At 38.1% G+C, this 13,648-nt stretch overlaps 1 protein-coding gene across 2 annotated transcripts in view; it reads left to right on the top strand.

The window, feature by feature from the left end:
* Window positions 1–133: 133 nt before the first annotated feature.
* Window positions 134–13,648, top strand: part of PDHX (pyruvate dehydrogenase complex component X) — a gene marked incomplete at both ends in the record, with an annotated part of 52,417 nt that continues 38,902 nt past the window's right edge. The window contains 2 exons of one of the 2 annotated variants that reach the window (XM_084245249.1): window positions 134–326; window positions 10,707–10,787. In XM_084245249.1, the coding sequence (XP_084101375.1) occupies window positions 167–326; window positions 10,707–10,787 (241 nt within the window). The remainder of the gene's footprint in view (window positions 327–10,706; window positions 10,788–13,648) is intronic. The other variant, XM_084245250.1, reaches the window with a different exon arrangement.

The raw sequence follows: 13,648 nt of genomic DNA, 5'->3' as shown, positions 1-13,648 counted from the left end.
CGAGGAGACCGGGGGCGGGGCCGAGGAGGCCGGGGGCGGGGCCGAGGAGCCCGAGACTCCGGGAGTCAAAGGCCCGTCGGGCCCCCCCTGGGGGCGGGGCCTGGGAGGAGCCTGATGACTGAGCGCTCAGGCGGCGCCGCGGACACCCCGGGAGAAGGCCGGGAAGATGGCGGCCTCCTGGAGGCTCGGCAGTGACCCGCGGGTGCTGCGCTACCTCGTGGGCCTCCGGGGCCGGCGAAGCCCGGGTCTGGTCGGTGGGGCTGCTAGGTGGTCTGTCGGCCATTCAGCTAGTTGGAGATGGTTTCACAATACGCAGTGGCTCTGGGGTGAGTGACCGGGGTACTCTCAGCTGCTTTCTAGCTGAGCTATGGGCCTGGGTCAGGGGCTTTTTGATTGACGGCCTGCCTCTGGGTGTAAAGGGATTTGGGCTTCCCTGAACATCTTTCCTCAGGGAGAAGCCTGCAGACTTGGCCTAGTGCTTGCCTCGAAGGCCTTTCTTGGGAGCTGGGAGCACTTGACTCAGTCGCTGGCTCCCATCGTTGTTAAGCCTTTTCTGTGACCTTGCCGTGAAATTCATGCTGTGAGTCGTGGAGAGAGGTCCTAACCCCCTTTTCTAAAGTCTCTTTCCAGTCACGTCTCATGTTCCTTTAGGGATGTCAAGCATCTCGGATGGGGGAAAGCTGCCCATGGTTGCTGAAATTCAAAGCCGCTGTCACTCCTATTCGTTCGCTTCGCTGGTCGCTGGGGGGATCTTTCAGATCTCTCCGGTTGCTCCACGAGACTAGTTGTCTTCCTCCCCCCTTATTAGCTTTAATTTTAATTTGTAAATGTCTACTGAATCACAGACATAGGGCTGGGAAAATGTTTTAATCCAACATGGACTTGAGAGAATGCAAATCTAGGAGAGGAATCATACCAAGAAGTTTATTCTACGAAATTGGCATCTAGTAGTGATATTGACACAGTACGGTATTATTATTTGACAATATGTAATGCTGTAGTATGCTGGGCATTATTTTTCTTCACATGGGATATTGGTAGGGTACTAGGACTAACATTTTCTGAGTATGACATACCTCCACATCACAGAATGAATTTTAATAAAAATTTGGCACTGTAAACATTGTCTACCTATTTTGCGCAACTTGAAGCTCAGAAAAAAATAAGGTAAAGAGTTACAAAGTAAAATGACTACTGAGATGTCTGAAGATTAGGTGATGTGAAATATTTCAGTTTCTTCACTATAATTTTTCATAAAACACTTCTTGGAGAAGTGATTCTTTGTGTATAGAATTCCCTGACTTCCTCCTCCACCTCCCACTACCCCCACAACGGTGTCAAGGATTTAAGTTTCCTACAGCTCCCAGAGATTCTGTCTGGGATGGAGCTCAGCAATCTGCATTTAAAAAACAAACTTAGCTGAGTTTTGATGTTTTATGTTGGTGTCTCGTGGGCTACTCTGAGACTCCGTGCCTTAGTCACAAGGAATAGTAAAAGCTCAGTGTTGGAAAAAAATCTAGGAAGAGTGTTTTTAACATGTGTGTAAAACAGATCCTTTCGAGAAACTGCTTTAAGCAGACTCTACAGAGAAAGGGGTGCATTTGTGGTTTTGTTAAAAAAAATGTGCATGCAGGAGTTTCTCTTAGACTTCATTTAAGGACTCCTGCTTTTGCAGATTCAATTAGGCAATCTATCTGATAAGCTTTGCCATTTTACCTACTTCCATGTGCAGTGAATAACTTGCCTGACTCTGCTTGGACATCTGTAAGGGAGAGCATACAACATCCAAATGAAGCTGTGTTAGTTTCCTAGCATCTCTTGATCTGCTGTATAAGGACTCTTGTGATTACATTATTTTGTTGGTCCACCAGACTGCCCTGGATACTCTCCCCAGCTTACTTTCAGCTGTTCAGTGTCTTCGATTCCTTCATCAATTACCCTTTGCATGTAACATAACATATCAACAGGTTATGGGTATGAGGAGCAGGAGGACTGTTTGGTGGGGAGGGGCATTATCCTGCCTACTACAGAAGCTATGCTATTTAGTAACTAAATTATTTGGAAATCTTGGATTTTTTTTTTTCTAATATTGCACAAAACTTTGTCTCCTAACTTAACACCTTTCTTTTCTTTTTTCCCACACACATGGTTTTATTTTTCCATTCTGAATATAGCACTCAATCCTGGCACTATGTATTTCACAAATCGTGAATTTCTACCCTTTTGTTTTTCCTCTGAGCTTGTTGGAAATTGCTGTTTCATAAAATGAAGCTTCTTTTTAGTAATCAAACTATTGTGAGTTAAGTACAATTGCTGAACTGTTACCTCCTTGACACATCTATCCAAGATTTAAAGATTTGCTGGTTACAAGTATACTTTGAATCTTGTTTTCCTTGAAAGGTGTTTGCTGGCAGCATTATAATGAGCTCTGTGACACATGCCACATGCTTAACACTGTCTAAAACTCCTTATTTATGACTCGTAGCAACCTAGTGAGGTTGACATTATCTGCACTTTATTGGGCAAAAATATTAAGGCTTACTGAAACTAAGTGAATCTCCCAAAACCACGCAGCTATTTTCCAGCAATGGACTACCTAACAATCCAGCCGGCTTCCTTGCAAATGTGCCACGGTTTACTAAGTATATGAAAGAATCAACAGATTTTTTTTTTTTTTTTGTAGTGCCAGGCAGTGTTTTTTTTTTTTTTTTTAAGATTTATTTATTTATGCATACAAGAGCTGGGATACAGGCCAGAGATAGGGGGGTGTTGAGAGGATTCACCATAGACAGTGGGGAACAGAACAGGCAGACTGACTGAAACACTGCTGAGGGGAGCAGCAGAAGAGAGGTCTGCTTCGCCATGTGGGTTTCTCTCTGGCTGGCTGGGGATCAAACTCATGCTGCAGAGGCTGTGGATTGCTTCATAGTGTGGTGCTTAACCCCTTGCGCCACCAGGGAGGCCCTGCCAGGCAGTGTTTTTATTATAGCGTGTGATCTGCTCATTTTTTGCAACTGTATATATAAAGATCTTTCTTGTACTACATAAACTGTTTCTAGGGGAGAATTAAGCTTGGCAAATGTACAACTCTTCAGGAGAGCTTCCTTGGGAATTTACTAGCAGCGATTTTTAGAGGGGTACAAATTATTTGAAAACTGATAAAAACTATAGCATGTCTTCAGAAAAATACATGCATGGAAATTTGTATGTGACTCCAGGGAACTTCATGAAATTCATATATAAACACCGCCTAGTCTCTTGCCTGTTTTTATAAACTTTTCAGTCATTTCTCAGAGAAACTAGATTCCATACTTTGTGTTTTAATATTGGGATTCTATCTATAACCATGATTAGTGGGTATATTTATAAATGATTGTGGCAAAGCCACTAACTTGGAAATCTTGATTCTGATCTGAGTGTGGGTTAAATTTACATGTGCACTTAGGCTTATCCGCTCAGTCTCCTATACCTAATATCTATCTTTCTTTTGCTCATATTTTATTCCATCGAGTGGAATGAACTTCTCTGTGGTTTAAATATTTTCCTCTGAGGTCTTTCTGTAGGGCCTTGGCAGGGAAACAAAAGCACTCTAAAAAATGGATAATTTGAGGAGAATTTAATAAGTGACCATTTTTGTGAATTCACGATACAGAGATGGTACTATCTAAAGCAAGGTGTGCTGTGATCACTGTAGACTTGAAGAGGCACAGGAAGGAAGCAGTCACCAGGCCTGGAAAGGAATGAGCTTCTGGGGAAGACCTCCCTTGAATCTATGCCTTTCAGTTAAAGGAGAGCAGCCCCAACTCACCTCACAGAGAGGGAGCCTGGAAAAGAAAATACTCTGACCTCAGTGCCCTCTCTGCAGCCTCCTGCTTACACTGCCAGTTGACTGAGCCCATTTGGAGCCCTAAGCATAGAAAGCCTCTTGATGTAGCACATACAGTAGAATGGGGGGAAGCTGGCGAGCAGATCTGGAAGGGCAAATGGGTACTACCTCTCACACCTACCAGATTCCCACCCATCTGTCATACCATGTACAACTTGGTTTTAGCACTGAAACTATCGAATACTGTATTGTCTGTACGGTAGTTTCTCATGATAAGAGAACAGTATAATTTCTACACTAGGGAAGATCAATTGTAGTTTCCCTGGATGTGTCCCCAGGCCAGTCAGTGCCTTGCATGAGAGTAAGCACAGGGTTTTTATAACTGATCTGATTTTAATGGGGTTTTTTATTACACATTTGAATGACTGAATAAGAATCAGTCATGAAGTTTATGAGGCTCTTTCTTGTAGGAAAAAAGATTTTCTTTTTGGAGCTGTCACATATCATTTTGACTTTTGTTATTTTACTCGTACTTACTGACTTTCATCTTCCACATCCAATCTGTCAGATATTCCTGTTGCCTCTACCTTTTAAGTGAAATCTACCCACTCCTCACCACCTTTCCCACTACCCACTAGACAAGTCCAAGCTACCACCACCTTAAACGTAAATTATTCCAGGAAAGTCCCAATAGTTGTCCTTACCATGATCCTCAACCCTATACAGACTCTTCTTTGTGCGACTTTCTTGTGAATTGTGCTTCTTGTAAATTATAAGTCAGATCCTGTCCTGCCTTTGCTGAAAAATGCTCCAAAATCCCATTAAAGTCAGAATAAATTATGAAGACCTTATTGTGGTTTACACTGCTCAATATGATATGGATGCCCTTCTTACTATGTTCCTCCTCACTCACTCCATTTTAGGGTACTGGCTTCCTTCATGTGTTTTGAACATACCAAGCACACTACTCATTCTTTGTGCTTGCTGTTTCCTCTGTTGAAAAGCCTCTCCATCAGATGTGTGTGTGGCTCCCTCCATTCAGCTCTGTTCACTTTATCAGAGGAGACCTCTGATCAATTGGTAAAATAGTTCCTCCTTTGTCACGTTGTCCCTTTACCTTCATTTCTTTGTTCATATCACTACTAGCTATGTTACTTGTTTCCCAAGTCTCCCCATTTTAGAAGATAAGCTCCATGAGGGGAGGGATTTTTGTCTGTTTTTACTCATTTTTGCTATCTCCAGCCCCTAGACGAATACCTAACTAGCACCTGTAGGTGCTGAAATAGACATTAGCTGAATAAATGAACAAGCAGGTCTCATTGTCTTCCTCCTTCTCTGGTTCATTCCTATGCCTTGTAATGATCCTCCAGAAATGCTCACCCCCTGATTCAAACCCTTCCATTTCTTTCTAATGAAGGCCAGACATTTAGAAAGATCTCAATCTCTTAGGTCAAAGGATCTGTGTAAATGAGAACAGGTGACAATTGATGGTCAGGTGACATCATCACTTTGTACTTACAATCCCATTGTTTTAGTTAGTTTTTTTTTTTTTAATGATGTTTATTGTTTTGACCATCTCAAAGCATATGCATGGGGGGGGTAAATTGTAGATTGAACATTAGCTGTGTATGTGGAACTGCAAGCAATTTCAGATTCTTTTTGTTTTCCTTTTGTTGATGGTAATTTCTCTTTCTTGCTCAGGTTTTTTCATGGCCTTTACCCTTTCCATGTTGCCTACCAGTACTGAATAGCTAACCCCTTTGAGACTTACTCTTGCCAGGCACCATAAAAGATTTTACATGTGTCATCTTATTTAGTGCTTAGAAAACTGTATTTTATAAAAGCAGCAACTGAGGCATAGAATGATTTAGTAACTTATAAGTAGTGGATCTGTAATTTGAACCAAGGTAGCTTGACTGCAGCATGAAGTCTCCAAATCATCGTGGTGTTTTAGCTTCTTAAGTCTTAAAAATGGTAAATATTTTGTTAAATAAATGTTTAACAAAGTAATACATGCATGAAGGTCTATAGCCTTCAGTGGATCTTCGCCCGATTTACCCTACTTGACTAGTTTGTCTTCTTCTTTAGAAGCCACATGTTTTGTCTCTTAATTTTCTTCTGGCTTATGCTCTGGCTTATGCTCTGGCTTATGCCCGTTTCTATTTTCCTATCTCATATACCCCCTTCCTCCTAGTGTAGTTATTTTGCAATTTTTGCTTACATTCATATTCATATTTATTCACATTCATTAAACCTTGTGCACACAAGATTGTCATATATCATCCTATATCTTGAGTGATAGCTTTCTACTTTTTGCTTTTTTTCTGGCATTGTTAACTCTTTAAATTTTCTTTAGTTTGCCCTGAAACTATAGCTGATTCAACTCATACTATCTAACAACTTCTCAGCACAATTTTCTGTATTGTCAGTCACATCTCAATTAACCTTTTTTTATTTTCTATATATCTCTGAGTATTTAGGTTGTCCCTCCTCCCCATAGGTCCAGTCATTTTCTCTCTTCAGGAGAAACCACCTTTAGTCTTCTGCTGAATGAGGGTGGAAGGAGGGAGGTGATCCTGGTGACTAATTGTGTTTCTAGTAGCTTTCACCCATCTCTACCCTTCCTAGTTCCACAAGTCCTCAGTTCTGCCAGCTCCAGGCCTTAAGGAAAATCTCTATGTGGTGTAACAAGCTTTCATACTTCTGGCTTAGAATTCAGCTTTCTTGAGTCTCTTTGGTCAATTATTATTTAACTTTAATTTTCTGCTTTCAAAACTGTGTCTCATTGTCCCTTTTCTTCCTGTCTTTGTGAGTTTCTGTCTGAAATAACAAACGTACATTTTTTAATTAGTGTTAGGTAGGCTTTGGGGAGGGAATGGAATGGGATAAATTTATCATAGAAAATTATTAAAATGTGAATTATACAAAAAACTGGAAAACATATCATCAACTAGAGTTAACTACTATTACCATTGTGGAGTTTATCATTTCTGTCTTGGTGGGTACACAAGCTAGGCAGGTAGAAATTGGATTGTGCCTGAAATACTGTTTATGGAGGTACCTTTTATGACTGTTACCATGCTAAGACCTGTAAATGCCTTTTTCACACAAACTGTTCTGCATGCATTTTGTTGCCAATTTTCAATCTGTTCTTATGCCAATACCGTAACAAAATAATTTTTTAAATAAAGACTTTTATAATAAACGTGCACTTAAAAAAAGAAAACATTGCTTAAAATGCCTTTATTCAAGCCATAGTGTCCTGGTGTTGATTTTAAAATTATCTGGATTTCATGCTGCTTTATTTCATCTCATCTGCAGGTGGCAGAATTGTTTTATTTGAACTAAAATTTTAGAAGTGCAATTTCCTTTTGTAAGTTCTTGTATTGAAAAGAGAGGTGATTCTATAAGCAGCTTCTCTCCCTGTTAGAGAAGACACAAATTAATGCAGAAGCAGTGAGCCACACTAATGACATTCTGGGTACATCTTCATTTGTTTGTGTTCATTTTGCAATTTTTATATTTGGATCACAGTTGTCTAAATGGACTAGAGCATGAAATTCAAACTGTACCATAGGTAAACTGCTGGATTTCCTTCATTACTTTAGTCACAGTAATGGAACTTAGCTCTGTTTCATAGTGCCAAAAAGCAGTTTGTTCTGCATTTGGATTTTAAGAGTTTGTTTGTATTAATCCTTTTTAATTTTTTTTAAATCTAGAGACTTTACAATCGATGTATATATCATCAGTTTAAAGCGTTGACGTAATCTTGCTGAAGTGTGTTTTGTTTTTAGGATAAAAGCAGTACTTTAGGGAATAAGAAACTAGATTAATGTGTCATATTTGATGTTAAAAACAGTTATGCTATAGAAATATAGAAAGTCTGGAAAAGCACATTTGAAGAAATGTAGGCATTGTTTTGAGAAACTGCCAAAAAATGATCAATAGATCCCGATAAGGCAGGAAAAGCTGCAGAATCCTAAAGAACAAAAGAATTAATCTAGTGTGTTATTCTATTGAGGCCCCCCCAAAAAAAAAAAAATCAAGGATTGCCACGATTTATGAAACGGCTTTTAAATTCCGTATGTCTAAATATCAACTAATGTACATACCATGACTTTGTAAGTCATTAGATATACTTTCTTGGCTTGATTATAAAGGAATAGGACACTAAAATGATTACAAAAAGGTTAATTTAATTAAATTTGCATTGGGCTGTGTGTGTGTGTGTGTGCGCGCGTGTGCGTGTGCTAATTGAAATAACCTGTATGATAAGTGAGGGAAAAGAACACATTTCCTTTATTCTTATCCATAGTTGTGCCGATTTTTTAAATAGAAAATATAATTGGCATATATTTCAAAGCCACCTCAATTTGACAGGAGAGAGGTACTGCATTGGAAAGGGAAGCTATATTTAATTTCAAATGAAATAAAGCAAGATTAAGTATAGGTTAAAATTCCAAGAAGTCTAGAAAAGCCCACGGTTATCTCAATAGAATTGACAGCAGCCATGAAGGGCAAATTTAATTTCTGCAGCTCTGTCACTCAAAGCTGATGTTCTGTTTAATTACTTTTCCACTGGAAAATAATTTGGAAAAAGATGTACATAATATTCCGGTCAAAGGAAGATATACTAGAATGAAATATCAACCATGATTAATAAATTAATGCTTCTATTTTGAAATGCTTCTGTAGCTTGAGAGGCCAAGGATAGATTGGTTAGATTAATCAGAAAATACATTACACATTTTACTTTCCATAGTAAGCAGTGTAATCAATCAAGATGTAGTACTGAGTAATGGAGACATCTAAAATGTCTGTCTTTGGTTTTTGTCTCCTTCACTTCAGAGTAAGGGTAGTGATCTATTACAAATTTTTTTATATTTTATTGTCATTATTCAGAGAAGCAATTTCAATTCATCCATGAAGGGTAGCTATATGAGGAATGATTATGTTCTTTTTATTTTTAAAAATATGAATTTTTGAGGTTCTTGATATAATTTGGAAAATAATAATAAATGCAAAAATTTCATAATACAGTCCTCAATGTCATGGATAATGGAAATGTGAGGGTCTTAGAGGTGAGAGATGATAATAGGAGATAGAATCATAAAATAAATATGAGTTATATCTTGGCAACTAGAACAAAGGTATAAAAATATAGAAGAGATTTTGTTTTGAGAGAATCAATTTAGTATTTGTCATAAATTGGAATCTGGCCATAAAATCACTGAGGTTCGTTTATTTCATATCCTTGAAGTGAAACTCTATTTTATATATATTTATTATGTTTATAATTATGAAATATTCCATCTCACAATGCCAGGCTTGAATTTTTTGATGGAAGTAGCCTATTGAAACATTTAAGTTATACTTTACAAAAAGAGGCTTGCCTCTTACAGTACTATTAGAAGGTCAGTTGTTTGCTATTAACCCAATTTGTGTCTATGAGCTTAAAAAATTAAATGCTGAGATTTGAGCTGTCTATACACACTTTCATAAATGTTTTTGTTTTCTTCAACAAGTCATGTAAAAATATGACAGAGTTGATAGTCATATAACATAATGTAGGGGATAGTAAGCTACTTTTATTAGCTCCAGATATGGTAAAAAAAAAAAGAAAAAGTCCTCTTTTCTGCACTTGTGATATGTTAATATGCTATGATGCTTTGCTTTCTGGGGTCAGAGAGTTGAAAAATCTGAAGCTAGAATAGGCTCAATGGAGGATTTCAGGGAGTGCAGTTTGTTTCCATGGCTACTGCTAGTGCTGACGCTTGCTGTTAGCTATTTTATATAAACTTTGTATAAATTGTCATCTAACAGCTGTGTGCTGATCTGTGCATCTGGTCTTGGGTAGTGGATGACTGTTGGAAAGCACATCTGGACAAATAAGAGTGTAGCATATTTACCTCTTTGATATCTGAGAGGTAACCCTAGTTTGAGAGGTCCCCAAAAAGGGTACCTTTTTGCATCCCCAGTGGGATTATGGTATGCGGCACAATCTGAGATTAATTGGACCACTAGGTTCATCTGCTTCATCATCATTGAAAAGACAAACTTGCCATTATACACCTGAAAGAACCTTTGAATATTGCATAGTCTAATATTAGAGGAACGTAAAAACACAACTCATTTCTTAATGCCTAATGTTGATTTTTCTGTTGTAAGTCTACCCTTGATTATTTTAAGTGTTTTTAGAACCTTGTTTCTTCTTTGTCTTTTTCTTTGGTCATTTAACTTTTTTTTTTTTTTTAATAGAGGCATGTTTTTTTATTTATTTATTTGTTTTGTTTTGTTTGTTTGTTTTGTTTTATACATGCACTGGGTACAGTCAGAAGCGCGGGAGGGTGAGAGAATTCACCAGAGCGGGGAGCAGAGCAGGCAGAAGGACCGAAGTACACTGCTGAGGGGAGCAGCGGGCGGCAGGAGAGGTCTGCACACCATGTGGGACCCTCCTCCGGTGGCCGGGGAGCAGCCAGGGATCGAACCGGCGCCGCAGAGGTCGCCGGCAGCTTCGCAACCCAGCACTCAACCGCTGCGCCACCGGGGAGGCCCCGGTCATTTAACTTTTAAGTAATACCTTGAAGTGACCAAAGAGGAGGGAGAAGGAACATGTCAACTTTATTTTTTCAATCTGGCAAGACTTAGCTTGGAAATATGCATAGAGGACTGAGGAATGATGAAAAAAGAAGTTAAAAGTATTCCAATAAAGAGTTTTCTTTTTAAAAAGTCAGAATTTTACTGACCAGTTCAGAGTCTGTTAGACATTGGAATATTTTCTTCCTTGAATTTGATATTAATCTACTTGAACATTTTAATCCATTACCTATGAGATACATTATTTTTTTTGTGAGCTAATCATTCCACTTTTCAATTTCAGCTGATCCTATTAAGATACTGATGCCATCGCTTTCTCCTACAATGGAAGTAGGAAACATCGTGAAATGGCTGAAAAAGGAAGGTGAGCAAGCATACTACTAATGCCTTGTGTTAATCGATCACCTTGTTACTTTTGTACTACATGATAAATATTATATCAATGAAATAAATTATCTTCCTCTGCAGTTAATCTGAGCTTGTTTAAATAAAATTTTCCCATGTAATATAGCTAACATTTCCTGGATTCAGCATTTCATTAAACAGAAAATAGAAAAATATTTTAAAGCTTTTTTTCCAACTTTTAGTCTGTATACTTAGCTCTTAGTTTCAACATTATAAATCTGTCAGTCTACTTAAATTAACTTATGACTTTGTGATTCTCTGTGTGTGTGTATTTCCTGGTTCTAGGCAAGTTGATTATAAATTTCATTGGAAAGAACAAATAAGTAGGAATAATAAGGAAAGCTCTTGAAAGAAGAGCAGTTGAGCAGGATTATAGCCCTACTAGATAATTGAAACACACTTTTAAGCTGCTATAAATAACTGTGGTAGTGGTGTGTAAAAAGACAAATAGAACTGAATAGAAAATGAGCTTGTAAGCACAGTTGCATGTGGGTATTTAGTGTATAATGAAGTAAGACAAAATTAGATTCATTGTTTGTACTATACAAAAGATAAATTACAAATACACTGTATACTGTACACTTAATGTACAAGAATGAAACCATATAAGTACATTTATGAGAAGAAATTTCTCATTATTGGCATATCTCAACTCTCAAAATTGGAGAGAATGTCACTGTATAATCATTTTGCAATCTCTAATAAAATAATGGCTATTACTAGTGATCATTTATGGTTGCTAATACTACAAGAAAGAGAAATTCAGAAATGCTTCCTGATGTTAGGACACTGCAACAGCTGTGAAGCTGTCTTGCTAGAAACTTGAACTGAATATGATCAAAACTGTAGCTATAACTACCATTTTTCAGGAAATACAGGGGAAAGGATAGTGTTCAGTGATGCCATGCAGTATATACTGGTAAACCCAGACTGTAGGGTATGGGGAATTCTACAGGCCCGTTTTTTAACATGAATTTTAGGGATGAAAAGGAGGAAGGAGAGTAACCTCTAGTTTAAATGAAATTGAAGAGATCAAATGTGTGGACCTTATTATGATTCAAGCAAATAAAAAAAGATCTTTGAAAATGGTATATTTAATGATATCAAGGAATTTATCATTTTAGAGGTTTAATGAATCCTAGCTATGAGAGGTATGAGTTGAAATATTGACATATGACATAGTGCATGTGGGATTAACTTCACAATAACTGTTGGTAGATAAGAAGATAAGACAGAGTATAGATGAGACAAGACTATGAATCAGGTGACAGTTGTGTAAGTTGGGTGAAAGGTACATGTAATTTCGTTAACTTTCCTCACAACTTTTGTATATGTTTGTAATTTTTATAAAGACATACAATTTTAAAAGTTGTACGCTGTAATCTTTGGGACAAAATTTGAAGTGAGACAATGCCTTTCCTCCGCTTTTTGTGCGATCCAGGGGAATTTGAATCTTGTTTTCACTAAGAGAATATTATCTACAAAACTACCTGTAAAGCTGTATTAATCCATTGTTTATAGCAACCACTTTGCCAGGATATGAATAGGTAAGTATGCTGCAATGCTCATAGTGCAGAAGGACGAAGTAACAATTCATTTCTGGCAGCTGATTTCTTTTCCCTTTTTTCCTTTTTCTGGGCATTGCCAACTGTGGTGGTAAACTCTCCTGGGTATTGACTGCTATACAGCTTCCAGCAACCTTTCCTATGTTTTACTCATTCTGCAACATATTAAACTTTTGTGGAGGAAAGAGGATGACTCCAGTACTTAACCAAAATTGTTAGACAGATTTATAGAACTTAGAGGTGACCAGATGCATTCCTCACATACGGTAATATGCTTTGGTTTGAGAAATGGTGACCCAAGTGTTAAAAATGGAAAGAGAGGAGAGAAGAGCAAATTGAGAAGGAAAGTTATGACCTGGGAGGACTTGTCTGAGTTCAGAGACTAGCACTGGCAAGAACTTGTCCATTTGTGACTGAGTGGGCACAGATGTCATCCAGGCATATGCTGGTATTGAGTAGTCCAGTATAGTGCTTGTAAAATAGCATTGATGGAGTTTAGGCAATGGGAAAGAATTCAGAGTATTGCAAAGTTGTGCTGTGATTCCAGGAGATAGTCATTCATGCATTGCTTTTGCCAGTGGTGGTAAGTAAGGAGGTCAGGAAGATGACTGCAAGTATTTACTTAAGAACCCTAATCAAATAAGCTTGGGAATTTGGGAGAAGTTCCCATACTTTGAGGGAGATCAGCAAAGGCAATGGGATAGATAATAGAATAGGTCTCATAGCAGGAGCTCCAGACTATCTGTTGGGCCAGTAAGTGAGAGGTAAAGCACAAGGAGGTTATCTAAATGACTACGATGTGCTAGATATCACACCTGGTTGGAAGTGTTACTTACTTTTGCTTCCTAGTAGGGTTTCTAAATGGGGTTTGTTCTATAAGAACCAGTTCAAACAGCATCTCATCCACAGTGCCTTCTTAGATCCCTGTTACATTTCTTGCTTTTGATTGGCTTGCTTTGGTTTTTACTGCCAATACGTGTACTATTCACCCACTTAGAGTGCTGCTGGGTCTGTTCTAGTTACCATACTACTTATAACAGAGAAGGGAGACATAGCAAAACTCAGAAGAATACCCCACTAAGAAAACTAGACTGTAGTTAATTAGCATGTGATGATTGTTATCTGAAAGCCAAGATATATCCACATTCATGACTGTTAAATACAGGTGGTTAGAGGTGGTTTCTGTGTGCTGTCTTGAACCATGTTAATAGCATTGCACTGATTAGAACAGACTTAAAGCATCCTGGTAGCAAGA

Source organism: Talpa europaea (genome assembly GCF_964194135.1).
Source record: "Talpa europaea genome assembly, chromosome: 1".
Taxonomy (NCBI): Eukaryota; Metazoa; Chordata; class Mammalia; order Eulipotyphla; family Talpidae; genus Talpa; species Talpa europaea.
This window is presented reverse-complemented; position numbering and strand designations above follow the sequence as displayed.